The following is a 22218-nucleotide window of genomic DNA, read 5'->3' as shown; positions in this document are numbered from 1 at the left end:
TTCTACCAGCATCACACACATCAACAGACTAATATGTGTGGGTAGCACTGTCGCCTCAAACCAAGAAGGTCCTGGGTTTGATCCCCAGGTGGGGCAGTCTGAGTCCTTTCTGTGTGGAGTTTGTATATTCTCCCCGTGTCTGTGTGGGTTTTTGATTTCCTCCCACAGAGGTTAACAAAGGTTAATTAAAGTTACAAAACTGCCCATGACTGTTTGACAATGAACTTGTGAACTGATTAATCTTGTGTAACGAATAACTAACTACCTGTCTTGTCATGAATGTAACCAAAGTGTGTAAAACATGACGTTAAAATCCTAATAGATAAATACATAAATAAATAAAACAGACTGTTAATAACTGAACGTATGAACATCACGTACACAGCTCCCTACACACAGACTCCAAGTATCCAAGGTACATCATGTTCGTTTTGTTGTATCTTCCATAACAGCAGGTGGCGCTGTACTGCTCTCAATACAATAACAGGAAAGTCCCTCTACTGAGAGAATTGCGTAATAATCCTGGGTTATAAACACCCATATTAACAGCTCTGTACAAACGAGACCGCAAACTCTAATCAGATTTCACTTTTCTGAGCTGCAGAATCTGCTCCTGTATTCCGTTTTTTTAGTTTCGGATTTGGACTCCACCGCAGGGCACGGTTAGATCCAACATCTGCTAACAGACAGAAAAACAACAACGTTTTAACAGCTATCTAGCACTAGTTAAGTTTTTCAGAGACGCGCTTTATTTACTTGTTTATTTAAACCGGCGCAATGCCTTTTAAAAAGACGTATATTAGTGTAGGCTACGCGTGTGTGGGTATACTTGTCGGGTTTTCAGCTTTTCTGGTGTGGAACATCTCATATAAACAACCGTGGACCGCCGCCATGGGCGGATTATCAGGTAATTTCAGTCACACATTTTAACATTTTAAAATCTTGGACGAATCATAAACGTTTTCATGCTCCCTGTATTAACGTACTAGATAGGGTATAAGATTATATGCATGTACACACTAGTTAGTGCACTACAGTCTAACTCGAAGCTATTTTGATTAATTCCATAAACACCAATTCACACCTTTGTTTTGTTGACAGCTATTTGAATATATTCATTGTTAAATAAATGCTGTAAACAGAACTGCATTTATTACACTATTTATGACCTGCTTGCTTTATTGTTTTATTGTCGTTCACAAATGTCTATCTGTCCAATAATGGGCAAGTTCAACAATGTAATACCTAAAATAGGCTACATGAATACTGTGCTCATGTTAATGTATTATTATACACACCTGTATTTAGCATAATTGTATACTTTAGGCTCACCCACAACTATCTTTAGATAACTATTCATTCATGTGTTCATTTACTGGTTAGTTGCAGTGGGTCCAGTGCCACCTGGAAATATTGGCCAAAGTGTTAAAATCCAGAGTGCCAATCCATATACTCACACTCACTAATTTACTTAACTTACAGGTAATTATTGTACCTGGATGAAACTCATTTTACCAGCTGTGCCATCATGTCACTATTTTTGGGTAGCAATAAACTGTTGTGACTTAATTGGACAACCTAAACGTGTGTGTATAAAGAGGCTTACATTAATGCAAATTTGAGTTTGATTAAAATATGTTTCATATTAGGGCTGGGCAATATGATGGTGCATTTGGTATATTGTCTTTGATTTCTCATACCAAGTATGGATTTTTGAAGTACCACCATACCATAGCATAGTACAACAGCATTAGGGTTCAGCAAATCATTAATATTCCTCTATAGACAGTTGAGAAAGAAGCTTTCAGAGCAATTATTAGAACAGTGGATTCCAACAGTGGAAGCGGAGATATATAAAGTTGTCCACTTTTCTACAACAGACCTGTGGTCAAGTTGTACAGTGGAGTTTGCAAACGTCGTTTTATTCGTTAAAGAGAGAGCTAAGGGTGATTGTAGAATACTTAAATATTAAATAAACAATCAAAAAAAATGGTTTTTGTATTTGTTGCACCTGTTTCACACGTATTGATTCCATCATATATTGTGTCATTTTGTGGGGCCAAGCGAAGCTTATAGTACTCGAAACCTTTATTATATACATGGTAAAATTAAAACTTTTTATATTCTATGTACTTATGACTGTAGAATAATCCACAGACATAAAAAAGTCCCAGTAATACAAAAAAAAATACATACTGTGATATACCGTGGAATCGTCAGAATCTTAAAAAAATACTGTGATACAATTTTTTAGAGATGGGACGATCGGGGTTTTTGGCACCGATTGCGATCTCCGATCTCTTTTCAGGGCAATCGGACGATAGTCGATTTCGATCGACATGCAATTTTTAGCGCAAAATCAGCAGTAAATAATAAAGTAACCAAACAATTATTTTTTTCACCCACAGGAGACATATCTTATTAGTCTAACTGACCACACACACACACACACACACACACACAGGTTTAATGTTATCCAGTTTAGTCTGAAAAAAACTTAAAAAGAGCCTCACAGTGAAAATAAACCGAAAGCAACAGCGTGTGTGTGTTTCTTTAAAAAAAACGCTTTGTTCACAGTGTCGCTTTAAATGATTCTGATTCAGGAGTCGAATGTGACGCGTAAGTTTCTCTCTCCGTTTTTACTGTTATTAATAAATGCTGTGGTTTTAAATAAACACCAGCTACTACAGAACATTTTGTGTGACTTTCTTACATTAAAAAGCTTCATTAAAAAGCTTAATTAAACTGCTATTACCACAGAGCGGTCACCGAGTCAGACTCGTTCCGTCTGTGGAGCTAAAAGTTCTGATTACCCTAAAAGTTCAGCAGATGATCCTGAACTAACGAATTTGGTAATGAATAAACTTTTGCCTCTGATTGGCTCTGTAACGTTTTCTGTTCTCATCTACATCACAAGTAAGAACCGCTTACGATTTACCAAAGTGAACCAGGAGTTTATATAACGTGCTGATAGAATCGACTCAGATGTGACCGGGTTGAATTATCTTTTTAAAGTAAATATTACAATCAGCAAAATTACATCGTATGTATGATGCACAACGTTAATGATGTTATTTTATGTCGTGAAGAGCTTTCACGATGGTTTCTGTATGATGGTTGATGAATGGTGATGCGATGGTTGGTGCTTTGTAGTTCAAAGTCTGGATCAATCCACTGAGCTGTTAAGTTAACATGATCTTTATATATCACGCGATCGAATCGGCTACTTTTAGGAAATATCGCCGATCGCCGATAGCATATTTTGATTAAAAATCGGCCGATACCGATTCATAGCCGATCGATCGTCCCATCTCTACAATTTTTTGGTCGTATTGCCCAGCATAAAATCTAAAAGAAAAAAATTTATACAAGCACATTAAACCTTTTTTAAAAAAATATATACTTTTATATAACCTGAGACCACAATAACGGTTATTAAGTCCAATAAACATTTTTCATGCAGCCAAAATTACAGCAAACATTTAATGTATATTTTTTTTATAAACATGGTGTTCCTTTAACGATGGTGGGCCTATAAAATTATAGTTCAGTTACTGTAACTGCAAATACAAATGGAGTCAACAAGCTGATGCAGTAATTGTAGTCGCTAACAATTATCTACTTTGCTATTTTTGTATCACTGGTTGGTAGATATAAGCGATAGTTTAGTCACAACCAAAAAGATTGTACCATCAATACTTGCAGTATGTATTGAGTGTATGCTGCTGATGACTTGTTCACTGGGTTTATTATTGTGTAATTGGGAACTGACCTTCACAGTCGATATGTACTTTGAGCTGTCAATGCATTCATCTTAGAACTGCATTCAGTATAACTTCTTTTTTCCCCAGAGTCAGCTATATGTATTAGTAGTTCTTTTGTCTTGCTGTGTCACAAGTTACACTTACAGTGTATCACAAAAGTGAGTACACCCCTCACATTTCTACAAATATTTCATTATATCTTTTCATGGGACAACACTATAGACATGAAACTTGGATATAACTTAGAGTAGTCAGTGTACAGCTTGTATAGCAGTGTAGATTTACTGTCTTCTGAAAATAACTCAACACACAGCCATTAATGTCTAAATAGCTGGCAACATAAGTGAGTACACCCCACAGTGAACATGTCCAAATTGTGCCCAAATGTGTCGTTGTCCCTCCCTGGTGTCATGTGTCAAGGTCCCAGGTGTAAATGGGGAGCAGGGCTGTTAAATTTGGTGTTTTGGGTACAATTCTCTCATACTGGCCACTGGATATTCAACATGGCACCTCATGGCAAAGAACTCTCTGAGGATGTGAGAAATAGAATTGTTGCTCTCCACAAAGATGGCCTGGGCTATAAGAAGATTGCTAACACCCTGAAACTGAGCTACAGCATGGTGGCCAAGGTCATACAGTGGTTTTCCAGGACAGGTTCCACTCGGAACAGGCTTCGCCAGGGTCGACCAAAGAAGTTAAGTCCACGTGTTCGGCGTCATATCCAGAGGTTGGCTTTAAAAAATAGACACATGAGTGCTGCCAGCATTGCTGCAGAGGTTGAAGACGTGGGAGGTCAGCCTGTCAGTGCTCAGACCATACGCCGCACACTGCATCAACTCGGTCTGCATGGTCGTCATCCCAGAAGGAAGCTGACACACAAGAAAGCCCGCAAACAGTTTGCTGAAGACATCAGTCCAAGAACATGGATTACTGGAATGCCCTGTGGTCGGACGAGACCAAGATAAACTTGTTTGGCTCAGATGGTGTCCAGCATGTGTGGCGGCGCCCTGGTGAGAAGTACCAAGACAACTGTATCTTGCCTACAGTCAAGCATGGTGGTGGTAGCATCATGGTTTTGGGCTGCATGAGTGTTGCTGGCACTGGGGAGCTGCAGTTCATTGAGGGAAACATGAATTCCAACATGTACTGTGACATTCTGAAACAGAGCATGATCCCCTCCCTTCGAAACTGGGCCTCATGGCAGTTTTCCAACAGGATAACGACCCCAAACACAACCTCCAAGATGACAACTGCCTTGCTGAGGAAGCTGAAGGTAAAGGTGATGGACTAAACCCAATTGAGCACCTGTGGCGCATCCTAAGTGGAAGGTGGAGGAGTTCAAGGTGTCTAACATCCACCAGCTCCGTGATATCATCATGGAGGAGTGGAAGAGGATTCCAGTAGCAACCTGTGCAGCTCTGGTGAATTCCATGCCCAGGAGGGTTAAGGCAGTGCTGGATAATAATGGTGGTCACACAAAATATTGACACTTTGGGCACAATTTGGACATGTTCACTGTGGAGTGTACTCACTTATGTTGCCAGCCATTTAGACATTAATGGCTGTGTGTTGAGTTATTTTCAGAAGACAGTAAATCTACACTGTTATACAAGTTGTACACTGACTACTCTAAGTTATATCCAAGTTTTATTTCTATAGTGTTGTCACATGAAAAGATATAATGAAATATTTGCAGAAATGTGAGGGGTGTACTTACTTTTGTGATACACTGTAGATATGTGCCTCAGCAGAATGATGAGTAAAATTAACTGAACTTGCTGAGTGGACTGGACTGAGTGGACTCTGTTATTAAAACTACACAGGAACTTCGAGTTCATTGTGCACACGTGAGAATGACACAGCAAAAGCAAAGTGTGGCCAAAAATGAATCAATTGTATTCATTTATGATTCTTTTTTTTAGGTGTTTTAGCACTTTGGAGCTTGGTCACCCACATTATGTACCTGCAGGACTACTGGAGAACATGGCTAAAGGGACTAAAGTTCTTCATGGTTATGGGCGTGTTCTTCTCAGTGCTTTCTATCATCGCTTTTATCACCTTCCTTTGTGTTGCCATCTCTCGAAAAGAATGTAAGTAGACTTTGCTGCTAAACAGCAGCATAAAAACAAGACCACAGTTTTACACTAGACAGTACTGAGGAAGTAGTCTTTGCATGCATGATGATTTTGCATTTTTTTTTATGCATGAAGTGTTTAAAAAAGTTTCAGAAATGCACCTTTGGTGTGATACTGTATAACATCATGAGATAAAATGTTAACAGTGGTGCTGTAGCTAATTAAAAGCATGAAAGGCGTTTGAGATTGGCCATGCCCAGTTTAAATCAAACATAGAGACAGGCTATAAACACATGACTTTTAAACCATAAGCCAAAACAAAGTAAAAAGCCTAAATAGACTTTTTAGCTTTTGCAAAAGTTTGAAAATAAGAACACATTCATAAAATCTAAAGCTTTGAAAAACAAAATATTTTTGAAGTAAATATATACTATTGCAAAAATTTAAGTACAAACTACCATGATTGATGTGCTCATGTTGCACTCGAGTGCCCCGTTTTATTTTTAGGCAATAGTTTTCTATGGTACCCACAATGGCATTTATCAACACTCTGTATACTGACTATCTATATACTGAAAACCCAGCCATGGCTTACTGACCATGTCCCCCATGGGTTCTGTAGTTGCATTGTGTTGTACAACTTAGTCTAGCATTTGGTATTTGTGTGTGTGTGTTTTTTTTAACAAGCCTTCATGTTGGAAGTCTGATCAGTATGACAATGCACAGATTGAAGAAGCTTAGACCAAAATAATTTAGATGATTTTTATTTTATTTTAACGTTTTAATATTTAAAATGTCTTCAAGTGCCTGCATGACACAACTGCTAACTTCTTTGTCAGGGCGGCACAATGGCTAAGTGGGTAGCACTGTCGCCTCATAGCAAGAAGGTCCTGGGTTCGTTTCCCCAGGTGGAGCGGTCTAGGTCCCTTCTGTGTGGAGTTTGCATGTTCTCCCCGTGTCTACGTGGGTTTCCTGCGGGTGCTCCGGTTTCCTCCCACAGTCCAAAGACGCGCAAGTGAGGTGAATTGGAGATGCTCAATTGTCCATGACTGTGTTCGATATAACCTTGTGAACTGATGAATCTTGTGTAATGAGTAACTACTGATTCCTGTCGTGAATGTAACCAAAAGTGTAAAACATGACATTAAAAATATAATAAACAAACAAACAAACAAACAAACAAATCCAGAATTGCGCGCAACACAACAGTAAGTAAACAACATGTAGACTTAACCTACAGACGTAAGGTGGATTTCACAACTTAATTCTAAAGTCTCTGTTTAACTGACCCAGAGGAGCTGTACAGATATTTGTATGTTACTTGCTTGTACTTGCTTGTGCTGAAAAGGCACTACTTGTATCAGATACATTAATAAAGGTGCTGCCGTGATCATAACCATTGTGTAAACCTGGTGTAAAACATTTAAATTAATTATTTAATAAAGGTGCAAAAAACCCATTTCATTCTGTTTTATGATCATAATAATGTTGCTAACACCTAATCCAGTAATAAGGTATTCGACTGCATGTGCATTAACAGAAACACAAAGTTTGACCCAAATATTTTAGTATAAACATATAAAATGACCTTAAGGGCTGACATTTCATTTAAGGTTGTCAGATTGAATTGATGAGAGGAATTCCTGGAGGAGACCCATGACGACACAGAGACAACAAGCTTAACATTAGAAAAAGTTCTTAATCAGATGTATACCATGCTGCAGTTTATTCTTAGAAACACTAGTTTTATACAAGGGATCTTCAAAAAGTTTCCGAACTTTTATATTTTGGTCATGTCATTTTTATAATTGGTCATGTCAGAGAGACTGAGAGTTTATAGTCCGGATTTAACACACTCTGATTTCACCTTTTTGGACACCCAAAAAAAGCTTTAAGGGGAAGAAGATTTTCATGTGATTATGTTAAATCAGCGGTGCATCAGTGGCTCAACCAAAAAAATTTTTTTCTGATGGCATTAAAAGTTAGTACGACGCTGGAAAGGTGTCTGTGTAGAAAAGTGATGTAATTTGTTTTTACAATTCTGAATAAGTAGAGTTTAAAAAGTGCTGAAAGCTCTAAATCTGTCAGTCTACACAGATCTACAATTAAAGCCAGTATGATTTATAAAGCAATAATTAAAATAATAACTTTGCCTTATAACTGCAATAACACTTCAAGTTTGCTTAGCAGTTTATTTTATAACTCTTTTGTAGTACTGAACTATAAAAACAAAAAAACAAAAAAACTTTATGTTGGGAATTAAAATATACAACAGATGTAAACGGCCAGCCAGAGTAAATTTAATAGGCTGTAAATGATAGACCAGTCTTCTAATTCTTCACTGTTCTGTGTGTGTTTGCAGCACTCCTGAACCCTAACAGCTTGTACCTGTCATGTGTTTGGAGCTTCATGAGTTTGAAGTGGGCATCTTTGTTAGCTTTGTATTCTCGTCTATACCACAAAGAATTTGCTGACATTGCCATCCTCAGTGACTTCTAAAAGAATGGACTCGCCTACACAGTGATACAATGACACAAATTCAAACACTCTAGTAGATAAATACACATACCTATTCAGTCGAGAAGGAAATGCCAACTGGTTACAAGGTGTAATAATTATACAAATGAGAGGAGATGATTGAAGGTGAAGAGACAGGACTGAGTTTACTGAGACTCTCAGTGAACTGCCTGAAAAGACACGACTGAAAGAAAGGTGGTAGCATCGGACATGGCATTCTCCACTCTTTTTACTAGGAGAGCTGAGTGGATGAAAAATAAAGGGCAGTCTTTTATGGTCACCTAGTGCACATTGTGTAAGTTACTTCTAAGCAGTGCTATTAGGTGCGTAATTATAGTTTTATGTAATTGTATGTTCAGCTTTGGCATTTCCAGGTCTTTTCCAGTTGTCTTGTGTCTAAAAATGGACATTTTTACTTTTTGTAAAAGAGGCTCTTAAGGTTTTAGTGAACATCTCATTGCATAAGGGACTATAAACAGCATAATGGCTTTGTAAGAGTGCTTATTCTCTATCCGGTATTCTTTTATGTACAGTGGAAAGCAAAACTGACCAGAACAAAATCTGAAGCTATAAGAAAATTTTGTTCACTTGTGTTTGAGTTGAAATATTAGTAAAAAGAAATTTAAAAGGACACTAGTTCAAATTTTTCATCTCGCTTTTTAAATAAAATGTATTTAATAATAACTTATTTTTAAATGTTTGTTATTATAACTCCTTTTTAATTGATTCCTGTATCCTTTGAGCAGCCTTTGGATACTCAGTGTGTCAGGAAAGTAACCTGGACTTTGTCAGAATTGTGATGTCCATGCTAATCTGCAGTAGCCTGTCTGATCCAGGCCCATGCACACATGGAGGAAAATGTGTGGTGTGAAGATGTGGGGGGAATCTGCTTGGTTGCCCAGCCATGCTCTGATTTATACTTTTTGTATTGAAAATATATCATATCATGGGAATAATACAATAATATTTCTGTTCAATTTATGCCAGAACCTGATATTGTATAGTTAGAAAATAAGCTGCCTACTTTAAATCAGGTTTCGATCATGAAGGTCCGTAAAACTTCTTTTAGTTATTAAAATGTTACTCTATAATTTGGATGGATGTTTAATTTAAGATCGACCCACACTTTATTTCTATCCTTTCTAAGTTGTTTTTGTTTGTAGATAAATGTAAAATAAATAAGTTTAATTATTTAATATCAATGGTGAATGCAAACACCTTCCTGTGTTTGTGTGCATTTGGGCCTTTGTCCTCATTCTACAGATTGTATGTGTGGCTTTAACTCTCTTCATTTTATTCAAGAATTAGTGATACAGTGATGTATTTTCTGTTGATGAAGATTGATTGCACTTTATTGGTTAAATCTGAGTCTGAGAATCAGTGGTGAATAGTAGATGTTGAGTGTAGATAAGAGCAGAGGGCTTCTTCTCTTTGTTAAATGCATCAGTTCTTGTGGTGCTTTTAAAATTGTTGCTATTTCATATGACGACATTATGTAAAAATATCAGAGGGTTCAATCTATCTTGTGTTAGTGACAGTCCACTCATGTTTGCATCTTTTTTATGTTTTCATTTACACAGAAGTAAATGTTAATAGGAATGTTTTATTTCATGTAACCATATGAATGATTGTATGTGTATGTAATTGTGTAGACACCACATTAATAAAATACACTTATGGTAATAAAGGGTTATTTTTTATTTTCATAATATTAATGCATCAGTTAATATTAATACAGCAGTTAGTGTGAGTGCTGCACAGCACCAAGGTCCTGAAAACCCAGATGTAAACCCCAACCAGGTCATTTTTTTGTAAGCCATGTTTTCCTTTTCCCATGTTTAATTTGTAATTTAGGAAAAAATAGACTGTATTTCTGCATTTTCTTTTTTTTTTAATACAAAATCAAATTCACAAATTAGATCGTAAAACTTTAAAATGGTGTAAATACATTTAAAAGGACCAAGACAGGATCAAGAAAATATCCTAGGTTGTGCTATTGCCCATTGCATGGACATACAGTGGTGGTCAAAAAAATAGCAGTGATTTTCAAAAAGTGAATAAAGCACAAAATCATTATAATAACTTTTATTTCCATAAATGCAAATGCACTGAAAATACTACACTTTCAATTCTAAATCATAACATTAACAAAATTTTGCCAGTTTGTGTTCATCCATTACAGAAAATTAAGAAAAATTAATATTAGGCTGTTCAAAAAAATAGCAGTGCCAGCATTTTTCTTTAAAAACTCAAAAAAATTATCTATAAACTGAAAAAAATGTTTGGGGTTTCACTTTACTTTAAATTACTGAACTAATATTTAGTGGCATAACAACTGTTTCTTAGATTTGTGTTGCATGGAGTTGACCTCAGAACAGGTATTCCAGTCCAGGATGATTGGACTACATTCCAATTTTGGGTGTTGCCTCAAAAAAACGCATTTCAGATATCAGCCCACACGTTCTCTATGGGATTGAAGTCAGGGGATTGGGCTGGCCACTCTATTACCTCAATCTTGTTTGTCTGTAACCAAGATGTTTTGGGTCATTGTCATGTTAAAACGCCCATTTTAAGGACATTTCTTCAGGGCAACATGATGTATTGAAGTATTCTGATATATTTAAATTGATCCATGATCCCTCGTATGTGATAAATAGGTGTAACACCATGGTATGAGAAACATCCCCATATCATCATTTTGTACCACCATACTTTACTGTCTTCACAGTGAACTTTGGCTTGAATTCAGTGCTCGGGGGTCGTCTGACATACTGTCTACGGCCACTAGACCCAAAAAGAACAATTTTGCTTCACCAGTCCACAAAATGTTGAGCCATTTCTCTTTGGACCAGTCAATGTGTTCCTTGGCAAATTTGAACCCATTCAGGAAACGTCTTTTTCTTAACAACGGGACTTTGCAAGGAGTTCTTGCTGGTAACTTGGCTTCATTTAATCATCTTCTGTACTCACTGGTAACTTCAGATGTTCCTTGATCTTTCTGCAGGTGATCATTGGCTGAGTGCCATTTTGGCTATTCTTCGATCCTTTCAAACAGTAGTTCCACGCTTCCTTCTGCGTCTTTCAGGTTTTGGTTTTCACTTCAAGGCATTTGAGATCATTTTAGCTGTGCAGCCAATAATTTGCTGCACTTCTCTGTATGTTTTTTCCTTTACAATCAACTTTTTAATCAAAGTACGCTGTTCATCAGAACAATGTCTGGAACAACCCATTTTACCCAGTATTTCAGAAGGAAATGTGCTATGACCAACCTGTGCAACATTTGCCCCCCTCCTACCTTAAATAAGGGCCAAAATTTACACCCGTTCTTCTGCAGAATGAATGACTTCACCAATTGAACTCCTCACTGCTATTATTTTGAACAAGCCCTTTTCAATCAATGCTTCAATTACTCAGAATGAGCGGCATGCATGTCCTAATTCTTGGGTTTGTTTTGTTTTCATTACTCTACTACACTTTCAAGTAAATTTTTTGCTATGTAGAAATAGCATTTCTACTAAAAACAGTGATTTATCAGGTTAATGGTGTTGGACTGCTATTTTTTTGAACACCACTGTATCATATAACTCATTGAAGTACTACCCAAGCAGTGATTTCTTTGCAACATTTAATTTAAAAAGGGTTGTTATGAGCTACATAAGCACCTAAATGCTTGTTTGTATGGTGAAACAGACAAAATGCAACAATGGCTAAATAAGATGAAGTTAAACAAATGAAAAATATTGAATAGAACAGTAAAGAACATTCTTAAAGGTTCAGTTATTTCATTCCAGAAATGTGTACAAACAAAATTGCAAAACTAATTATGTGAACTAATGTCTATATGACTAAATGAACACCATAAACTTCACAAAGAAATCTTTATATTACTTTAACCCTAACTTTAGCATTCTACCTGATATAACACACCTAATAAACATTTAAATAGCATTTGGTTTGTTGTAAGAAGGAAATAAATGTAAGGCTGAGTGGAATGTACAGTAGCCCAAGTCATCAATACCATTTTAAAGCTCAGCCAGGTCCCAAATCTTAGACAATGCAGTATCTAAGAGCATAAAAAATCAGCAAAACGTATATTTGTGTAAGCAAGTAATGTTTTCAAGTCTTGACCAAGTCATGGTTTTGGTCAGCTGGTACCTGTTTAATCTGAAAACACATTGTTCACAATGTTTAGTCATATTAACATATGGCTATTAAATAACTACTCAAAATAATGAAGGACATCCTGTGTATTTTTAAAACTGGATTAAACATTTTCAGAAAGTTTTCAGCCGGTCTTTTCCCACATGGGCAGCTCATCCTCATCATGTTCCGCAGGCTCGTTGTGACCTAGGCTGTATTTAAAAAGCACATTTAAATTAAGAATTTAGTGTCAGTGCAGAGATTTGAAAAAAATGTCTGTTGTAGTCTGGTATAAGAATTCTATATGTGTAGAATATGTCAAATGTCAATGTCTGAACTTTAGGACTACAGTATTGTTTAATCCGAGTTGAAGTAGTCGATTGGTTTTACCTGAGTGAAGACAGCGCTTTGGGTGCATCATTATCTGCTGAACATTTTCTCTCAGCCTCCAACCACAACCCAGTTTGTGTTAGAAATCTCACAGATGACCAGTACTTACCTAACAGAAAGAGAGTTTTCAGTGCTTTATGATAATTAGTTAAACACATACAAAACGCTGTTAGCATTGACAATGATTAGATTTATGAATCTAAGCAATTGAGGGTTAAGGGCTTTGCTCAAGGGCCCAACAGTGGCAACCTGGCAGAGGTGGGGCTTGAACCAGCAACCTTTGGATTACTAGTCCAGTACCTTAACCGCTAGACTACAACTGCCTTTTATTAAATACTTAAAAATAAAGACATAGAGGCTAGTAATCAAATAACTAAAATATTCCGAAATATGCACATTCAATGACAAAAGACAAGTTGCAGACATCACTGAAATCATAACATGTTCATTGTCCCCAACAGTCAAATGTCTTCAACAATTGTATGTAAACATTGAACTTCATTTACCTTATAGTTTTTGTTTCAAATTTTATAATATGAAAAACCAACAAATACCTCAACATTTTTATCAAACAGTAATCTTAACATTAAACATCTCATGCAGAATGTATTAAAAACATTCTTTTTTATATAATAGAACAAAAAAAACAGTTAGATCTGTTGGCTGCAGTATTTGTTCACTTACAGTTATACATCTACTGTCAAAAGTGGTTTATGAATGCGTGAGGAAGTAAGCAAGAAGACACGGATGAAATAAGGTGAGAAAAACTCACTCACTCTGGATTTGAAGCACTTTCTGCAGAGACCGAACTGCATTAGCACAAGGTTTCTTTTGAAAAACATCGTCAGACAAGGAAGCAGTCTAAACACAAATGGACGTCATTTTATGCTCACTATTAATCTGATGATTATTCAACTGGTCATGTAAAGCAGGGACTTGCAAGTTTTTTCATGTAAAAGCATAAAGGCCCAAAAATAAACATATTTTACATCTCATCATATTCTAATTCCCCTCTGCTTGTTCTACCAAGGGTCACTAAAAGGGCTGTCATACACACACAAAATGCTGTATAGTTGTTTTTCTTGCATGGCAGCCTTAAAGCCCATGGTGATATAAAGTTTACTTAATTATGGCCAGTGTCATCTGTGATCCAACAGTTTCTAATTAATTCGGATTACACCTGACTGTTCTGAGATTTCCTTTCAGTATACTGTGACAGTGACCCCATTTTTTGTCAACGCTGCCACAACCCTGCTCCCAGCACATGGGCTTTTCATATATTTTATTTCTGCTCATGCGAATCAACAAATAATATTTAACTGGCATTTCAAATAGGGAAAGAACATAATGGGTGCAGTTTACACAGCACTTGTTTATGAGCAGAAAGAAGTCACCAGTTGCAGACAATTATAATTACTAACTTTTTCATTCATTTTATTTTCATCAGCCACTTTATCCTGGTTGAGGAAGCGACAGGTTAAATTTCTGCGTTTTTATTCACCTACTGTCCAAAAGTTTTTAGAATTGGGGTTGAATACTTTATGCAAACTGTAATCTGAAAGTGTTATTTAAAGAAGATTTAAATAAGCTGTATGTATCACCTTTCTGTACAGGAGAGCGTTGATACACTCTTCAGATGCATCACAAATGGCATTAAGGTCATGATCGCACTCTAATACCACAACAACACGTCCCCTGGCCAGCTTCATTAGTTTCTGTGTCAGTACCCCAAAACCTAAACACAAACACATTTGCAGTTACTATACTATATTAACAACTTGCGTCTTAATAACTGCATGAAAGTTGAAGGAAAACAAATAAAAAGCAAGTGAATATTTCAGGAAGAACTAATCATGTGATATGGTGGAGGTCATATACTGAGTCATGCTTGAACTTTACTGAGCTGACAAAAAGAACTATTATGCTGTATCATTGTGAAACTAGAGTTTCAGTATTATATAAGTTTACATTTTAGGGAAGATTTTTTTAACCGCTCAGTCCATTCACACTTCAGATTAGGCATGTACGTATGTGTTTTCCTTATTTTTAATATTTTTGCCTTTAAAATAATAGAAAAGGATCTAAAATAGACAGATGTCCCTTCAGTAACAGCTTAGCGAACTTTTGTCATTTTTAAATGCAGTAAATGGATTTCTGTATGTGCTGTATATACTGTACAATGTGAGCCTGTTATAACCATGAATGTATTCTTGCATTAATAAAAATCACTAGTTAATACCGTAGTTGTGTTAAACATTCTGTTGTCAGAAAGAGAAAACTGAACTATGTATTAAGTCTGAACTACTTAATACTTTGCAATACTTTAGTACCATTAATTCCATTAAAATGTGTTTTATAATAAAGACCTAGAGAAAATATAACGTTACAACCACACTGCCTTTATCAGGCTGCCCTTCAAACCTATTTTTTACTAAAAATTAAAACAGTACTTGTGCAATGAACATTGTGACACCAACTGTCAATTGTGAAGTTGAAATAATTAGCAATGAGATGTGTGGCATGGGTAAGGGATATACAACCACTGCTTGAAAAACTTTATATGCATATTTACTTTTACATTTGACCATTACTTGGATGCTTTTATCCAAAAAATCTTACAATTGCAATTAAATACAATACAAGCAATTAAAAATCAAGGGCCTTGCTCAAAGGCCCACCAAAGGCAACCTGGCAGGGGTAGAACCTGACCCAGTGACCCTGCAATCATTAGTTCATTACTTTAACCACTGAGCTACCACTGACACATGAAGGTATCAGAAATCAACGTAAAATTCTTCAGGGAGAAACTGTGCTGTACAGAAATAATCTTTTCAATAATTACTTCAGATATCAAAACTTAAAGATGGCCTGAATGAACTGATACATACCAGTACTGTTAATTTACACCAGTATTTGATACATACATTTAGCAGACACTCTGTATCCTCCCTGAGAAGCTGGATGACCATCTACTGCATTAAACTCTGAGGAAACCAGGACCATGTCGGGAGAAAACTCATGGGCAATGGGCATGACCACTGTCCTACAGAGAGACACAAATGTAGTGAGATATATTTCCAACCTTCAATGTGACTTCCAAACAAATATTCAGAGGAAAATGTAAAGACATTATCTTGTACCTAAATGCTTCCATGTATTCTGTATCGCCTATGGGTGAATCCAGATGGCCTGACCATGGTACATTGACATTGAAGCCCTCTCCTTCACCTAAGCCAACCTATAGAATCAAACAAACATTAATGTGATGTTTTACACTTTGGTTCCATATATGGCAGGACATGTGGTCACAGGTTACACATGATTTATTAGGTCAAACTCCATGTCAAACATCGTCATGAACAATTTTGAACAGTCGCCAATTTACCTAATATACACGTCTTCGGACCTTGGGAGGGAACTGGAGCTTCCGGAGGAAACCCATGAAGACTCAGGGAGAACATGCAAACTCCACAAAGATAGGACCAGGACTTTCTTGTTGTGAGGTGACAGTGCCACCCCCCAAACATTATGACATTTATGGGTGTAAGCTCAGTGGTGTAAATATACATTCTTTTAATTATGTAAATTCCCACTCGAAAACCCTGGCTTCAGCCACTTCATCACAAGGCATCAAACTCACACATTCACTTACTTACTTACACTTAGAAGTGACTTAGAGTAATTTAATCACCATCTAAAAGACAAATGGAGTACCTGAAGGAAATCCATACAAGGTAGATCATGCAAAACCCTGGTCCCTGGAACCGATTAACTTGTGTAGCACCCTCTCTACATTTTGGGCTGATCACTGTATTATTTATGGGACAGTGGTAGCCTAGCTTTGAGCCATCATTTAAGAGTTTGTGGGTTCCAATCAGGGCGCTGTCATGAGGTAACTGTTAGGCTCTTTAGCAAGGCCCTTAACTTTTTCGGCTTCAGGTACGCCGTACAATGGATGACCCTGTGCTCTGACCCCAACTTCTAAACAAGCTGAGATATGTGGACAAAGAATTAAATTGTACTCTACATGTGTATCTGTATAGATGATAAATACAGGCATTCTATTCTATTATTAGTATTTGCACTATGGTACTAACTTCATTGGGACCTCCTCTTTTAGAGCTGGCCATGGTCTCACAGTACTGATGCAGAGAGATGTAGAGAACTCTGGGGTCTGTGTAGAACAATTCCTGAACTGTGCTACGGTGATGAACATCCTAAAACAGAACAGAAGAAGGTGATTTCTAAGATATTCTTTGTTACAGAAGACCTACACTCATTAGCAAAACCGATTTATGTAAGCACTCAATAAAAGATGAGAAATATTGAATATTTATTTGTGTTTTTCTTACCCAGTCCACGATAAGAATCTTTTTAACACTTTGTTGGAGCTGTTTTGCAGCAACTGCTACTGAACTAAAGGAACTCCTAAAAAGTGTCAGAGAGAGAAAGTTTTTAAACAATTAATTTACATTTGATTAACTGTGTGTGTTAACTGTAATACTTACATCAGCTTAGAGAGGGGTAATTCCAGAGCATCATGGTGCTTAAGTTTTTGGACTATTGCAAAGCCATTCTAGTTGGAGTGGAGGATCAAAAAGAAGAGTTAGCGTATTATATTCCTCATTCTGTCATGTTTTCTGTGCCATACATGTTGTCTGAGTATGAACACTCACTTACTGTCTTTTTTTTTTTTTTCTCCAACTTTAGCATATCCAATTTCTACCCGTTAATCAACCTCTCACTAATGCTGGTCCCTGCTCCTGATTGGGGAGGACGAGGCTGCTCCACGCCCCCTCAGACACGTGCACAGTTTGTTTGTTTATTAGGATTTTAACATCATGTTTTACACTTTGGTTACATTCATGACAGAAACGGTGGTTACTCATTACACAAGGTTCATCAGTTCACAAGGTTATATCAAACACAATCATGGACAATTTTGTATCTCCAATTCACCTCACTTGCATGTCTTTGGACTGTGGGAGGAAACCGGAGCACCCGGAGTAAACCCACGCAGACACGAGGAGAACATGCAAACTCCACACAGAAAGGACCCGGACCGCCCCACTTGGGGATCAAACCCAGTACCTTCTTGCTGTGAGGCGACAGTGCTACCCACTTAGCCACCGTGCCGCCCACGTGCACAGCAATCGAACATCTTATCACCAACACTTGACGAGTGCAGTGCAGTACAGCGCTGTGTATGGAGAGCCACACCCTCTACCGCACTCCTTTTCCCATCTCCGTGCAGGTGCCACCAACCAGCCATCAGAGGTCGTAATCGCACTAGTTGAGAGAGTCCCCATCTGGCTTAATCCCGCCCCTGAACAACAGGTCAACCGTTGTTCATGTGGCCGCTCAGCCTCAGCCGGCACACACCTATAGGGCAATTCAGTGTCTCCAATTAACCTGACTGCATGTTTTTGGACTGTGGGAGGAATGAACAGTCCTGAGTATGAACAGTCTTCGTTTATAGAAAATACAATTCGGCAGAGCACTTTCTAGTATGGTATACTATGACTTTAAGCTATGTCTTAGTATTGTTTTGTTTACTCTTTTCTTTACTTTCTGACAACCAGTTCTTCACCAGATATGTTAATGCTATAATATGATACAGGAAAATGTTACCTTAGATGTGCAAGTAGCACTCTGTCTCACCTTCAAGTTGCCCTGTGCTACAAGTAGTGCCAACTCGGTCACAGTTCCCGCAGCAATTCTAGCTTTGTCAAGCTGATGATGACTCCAAGGATGAGCTCCATGAAATGTAAAATAGCTGTCCTTACAAACCACACTGGTGTCCTCCATACTGGCAGGTTTGGCTGTTACCAGCTGAAACATAAATCATGGCACTGTAAAACACTGAGCGGCTCTGTACTTGCTATGCTGGTGTGTGCTGGTCTGTTCTGCACTGTACCTTACACTGAGCTGTAAGCCCACACTCTCGCAGTCTTAACCATACATTCCGCATTCTCTCATCATGCAGGTGCCTGTCATATGCCAGCCCTAAACAAAAACGCCACACTTGTAAAATTTTAGCAATCTTGATGTTCTCCACCAAAACAGAAATATATATATATATATATATATATGTTTTATAGGAAGAGTGTATGTTCTGACCTGTTCTGCAGGTTTCAGCAGGAGAAGGGGCTTGTAGTAAATAAAAGACTGGCACAACAGTTTGGGTGCTTGTCAGTGATTGACAAGAGCTGGCATGCGATCTCACATTCGGCCTTAGCTGTAATCTCTAAGGACAACATGGAAACAAAGAAGAATGAGTGCATCTATGTGTAAGAGTTGGGGCAGTGGTAGGAATAGTAGTTTGGACCAGCAATCAAAAGGTCACTAGTTGCCAGTGTTTGGACCATGAACAAGGCTTTTAACCCTTAATTGCTAGCATCAGTAACAATTCGAAGTTGCTTTGGATAAGAATTGTAGATCAGCAGTTAGAGTACTGGCCTAGTAATCAGAAGGTTGCAGGTTTAAACCCCACCAGTGCCAAGTTGCTGCTGTGGGCCCCTGAGCAAGGCCCTTAACCCTCAATTTAAGTAAAAGAGTCTGGTATATGATGTAAATGTAGAAGTAAGGGTAGATAATAAACAGAGCACAGTGTTGTATTTGACAGATGTGAGACATGCATAATACGTAATTTACCTCATCAGGGTGGTTGCTGCTTTGACTGTATTCTTCAACACTAAATCTAACTTTATCTTCATCACTGGTTGCTTTTCTTTCCACTCTTTCATCTCGGCTCTGGGGTCCAGGAGAGGTTTGGCAACTTTTGGGATGGAACAGCTTGTAGACAAAAAAGAAAGCAGTGTTTCTTAGTTCTGATCACAGAGTATTCAAAAACAATATTACTGTAATATTTTTAATTGCTGTTTTTTATGGAGGGCCAAAAAGTTGAATTAAACCGAATGTGTTCTTTGTATTACATCTACAGTTATGGGAAAAGTAAATCACATTTTCTTTGATTGCCTCTGTCATTTCATTTTTGCTTTCACATGATAACATTTTATATTGCACAAAGAAAAAGGAAAACAAGACATTTTGTAAAACATTATTTTATTCACATAATAATTATCTTTATATAGGAAAAAGGGTTATTAATAAATATTGTGGCGCCGGCCACGAGTGAGCTGCCTTTGGCAGTTCATTCAGTGGTTTAGGGACAGACACCCATTCATACACACCTACATTCATACAACAGACAAACATATAAGCTACTTACCAAGCCCTCACCGCAGCCACCCTACTCCCAACACCAGGATACACGGCTACGGTGAGCTTAGACACCACTGCTGCAAGGCTTTCTGGGTAAAGCCCGTGCCAGGCACCCAGTGGTGACGCTACATTATATAAGTAACACGTTCACTCTAATAATGGTACTTTTATTCATTTTTAAGCCAATTTACTTAAGTGAACACCGTCCAACTTGAAATAAATCTTACTTATCTTGAACCTTACCACCAAAGTTAATAAAAACAATTATAAAGTGAACTTAGGCTTAACAAAAACATTTAACATTAATTAGGGGGTTTCATGTTGGCACAGCTGTTGGATTTGGTACCACAGGGAAACATTCTTGCTCTCTTTAGCTGTCTGTGAGAAGTCGGCATGTTCTTCATGTGTCCATGTGAGTTTTTTTTTTTAAATTTCCTCCCACTTTACAAAAAACAGCAAAGCAGGACATGTCTGCCCCTAGATGTGAGTGGGCAAGTAAATAAAAAAGGTTTGTTGCCCTGCAGATTGGCAGCCTGTCAAAGGAATATTGTAGGTGTACATTTTCTAACAGTACAGTAGCCTATATGTTGTTCAGTACACTTTTGTCACAGCCTGCACCACATGTAATAAGTAAAAGAGATCCCCACTGAGCGGTGTTATTTGGATGGCACAACATTCTCAGCACTGCAATGAACCTGACAGAATCATGACAGGAGTGATAACAGTGGAGTTTGTTGTACTCGTATAAGTGTAACAGGCGCAGCAGTATCATTGGTTAGTGCTCCAGTTACACATATAACACAAACAGTGTCCTGTGAACACAAAAACACTAAAGAAGAGATTAACACAAGTACATTTAAACAATCCCAACAGCACTGCTACACCTGATACACTCATACCAGTACAGCTCTCACAACCATGTAATTGCCATCCATGGTAGTGTCATTGCAGTGCTGAGATGGTCCACCACCCAAACTTTATCTGGTGAGTGGGTGTCCTATGGGGATCTCTTTTGATTGATACATAGGGTACAGGTAACCAATAGAATACAATTCAGTAATTGTATTTCCCATGAATTTATCTACATGGTAAGTGTAGCTTATAAAATAATCAATCAAAACATGTAGCAGATAGTTGTATCTAATAAGAAGAATTTGTGGATTATCTTAAATCTAAAGCTATTATATACAGTAGTTCTACTGTAAGTTATCACAGCAATTTACTATTTGTGGATTCATTGCAGCTTTATTAAGGTTATAATAATTGCTAAATGTTATGCTAAACCTTAAAAACGTGATTGAGACATTCTTTAGGATGTAAAGTTTGTACAACAAAAGAGATAAAAACTCTAAATGCTAAAAATGCTAGAATCTATGTGCTGTGTGTTTGACTCTCCTCTTGTGTGTGGAAGTTTCTTACATGTTCATCACTGTTGCAGACATAAATATGGCACCGTGAATAGTGGTCCCTCAGAACCAAGGGCTGTGAGCGGGATCTGCACAGGGGCACAGGCCGCTTCATGACGACTGATAAAAAAAAACAACATATAACTTTTTTTTTTTAATTATCTTTTCCCCACTTTTTTCCCCAAATTTTCTCCCCTAATCTAGTCGTATCCAATTACCCTGAATGCGTCCTCTATACTGATTCGACCCTTCACCGCTGACTGAGGACGCCTCTCAACTGACATATGCCCCCTCCGGCACGTACAGTCAGTACAGACTGCATTTTTCACCTGCACGAGTCGAGTTCATACACCGACGGGCACTGTGTACGGAGGGCCACACCCCCATCAGCATTATTCCTCAGTCCTGTGCAGGCGCCATCAGTCAGCCAGCAGGGGACACAGTCGCACCAGTTATGAGGACCTATGATCCGACTTTTTACCCCTAACCCTGAACAACAGCCAGTCGTTGTTCATGCTGCTGCCCAGCTCAGTCGGAAGGCAGAGCTGAGATTCGATACGATGTATTCGAAACCCCAACTCTGGTGCGCTTATTTTACTTTTTGTCATGACAATATGTGATGCAAATGACAAAGAAATATATTACAACCTTGTTTCTGCACCATTGTGAGACAGACGGACCTTTTTACGAGAAGAATTTGTG

At 37.7% G+C, this 22218-nt stretch overlaps 2 protein-coding genes across 2 annotated transcripts; one reads left to right on the top strand and one right to left on the bottom strand.

The window, feature by feature from the left end:
- Positions 1–550: 550 nt before the first annotated feature.
- Positions 551–10030, top strand: slc48a1b (solute carrier family 48 member 1b). Its single transcript, XM_062997964.1, has 3 exons — positions 551–907; positions 5687–5854; positions 8202–10030. The coding sequence occupies exons 1-3, from the start codon at positions 778–780 to the stop codon at positions 8336–8338; spliced, it is 435 nt and encodes a 144-aa protein (XP_062854034.1). The 5' UTR covers positions 551–777; the 3' UTR covers positions 8339–10030.
- A 2105-nt stretch (positions 10031–12135) lies between these two features.
- On the bottom strand, positions 12136–21597 carry hdac7b (histone deacetylase 7b). Its single transcript, XM_062997040.1, has 14 exons — positions 21530–21597; positions 19541–19681; positions 19007–19133; positions 18804–18892; positions 18548–18718; positions 17395–17462; positions 17239–17314; positions 16984–17103; positions 16027–16124; positions 15811–15929; positions 14488–14621; positions 13663–13747; positions 12887–12995; positions 12136–12708 (listed from the first exon to the last, which is right to left on the bottom strand). Exons 4-14 carry the CDS (start codon positions 18855–18857, stop codon positions 12642–12644), a joined length of 1101 nt encoding a protein of 366 aa, XP_062853110.1. The 5' UTR covers positions 18858–18892; positions 19007–19133; positions 19541–19681; positions 21530–21597; the 3' UTR covers positions 12136–12641.
- Positions 21598–22218: the final 621 nt, after the last annotated feature.

Source organism: Trichomycterus rosablanca, chromosome 6 (genome assembly GCF_030014385.1).
Source record: "Trichomycterus rosablanca isolate fTriRos1 chromosome 6, fTriRos1.hap1, whole genome shotgun sequence".
NCBI classification, from domain to species: Eukaryota; Metazoa; Chordata; class Actinopteri; order Siluriformes; family Trichomycteridae; genus Trichomycterus; species Trichomycterus rosablanca.
Note: the sequence above shows the minus strand (reverse complement) of the source record. Positions and strands in the feature narration are given on the sequence as shown.

Excerpts from the sequence above, each read along its gene's own strand:
- slc48a1b (XM_062997964.1), top strand. The coding sequence starts at position 778 with ATGCCTTTTAAAAAGACGTATATTAGTGTAGGCTACGCGTGTGTGGGT. Across the intron at positions 908-5,686 it reads CGCCATGGGCGGATTATCAG|GTGTTTTAGCACTTTGGAGC; the intron begins GTAATTTCAGTC and ends TCTTTTTTTTAG. Across the intron at positions 5,855-8,201 it reads TGCCATCTCTCGAAAAGAAT|CACTCCTGAACCCTAACAGC; the intron begins GTAAGTAGACTT and ends GTGTGTTTGCAG.
- hdac7b (XM_062997040.1), bottom strand. The coding sequence starts at position 18,857 with ATGCGGAATGTATGGTTAAGACTGCGAGAGTGTGGGCTTACAGCTCAG. Across the intron at positions 15,930-16,026 it reads GAATACATGGAAGCATTTAG|GACAGTGGTCATGCCCATTG; the intron begins GTACAAGATAAT and ends GTCTCTCTGTAG. Across the intron at positions 13,748-14,487 it reads ACGCTCTCCTGTACAGAAAG|ACTGCTTCCTTGTCTGACGA; the intron begins GTGATACATACA and ends ATTTGTGTTTAG.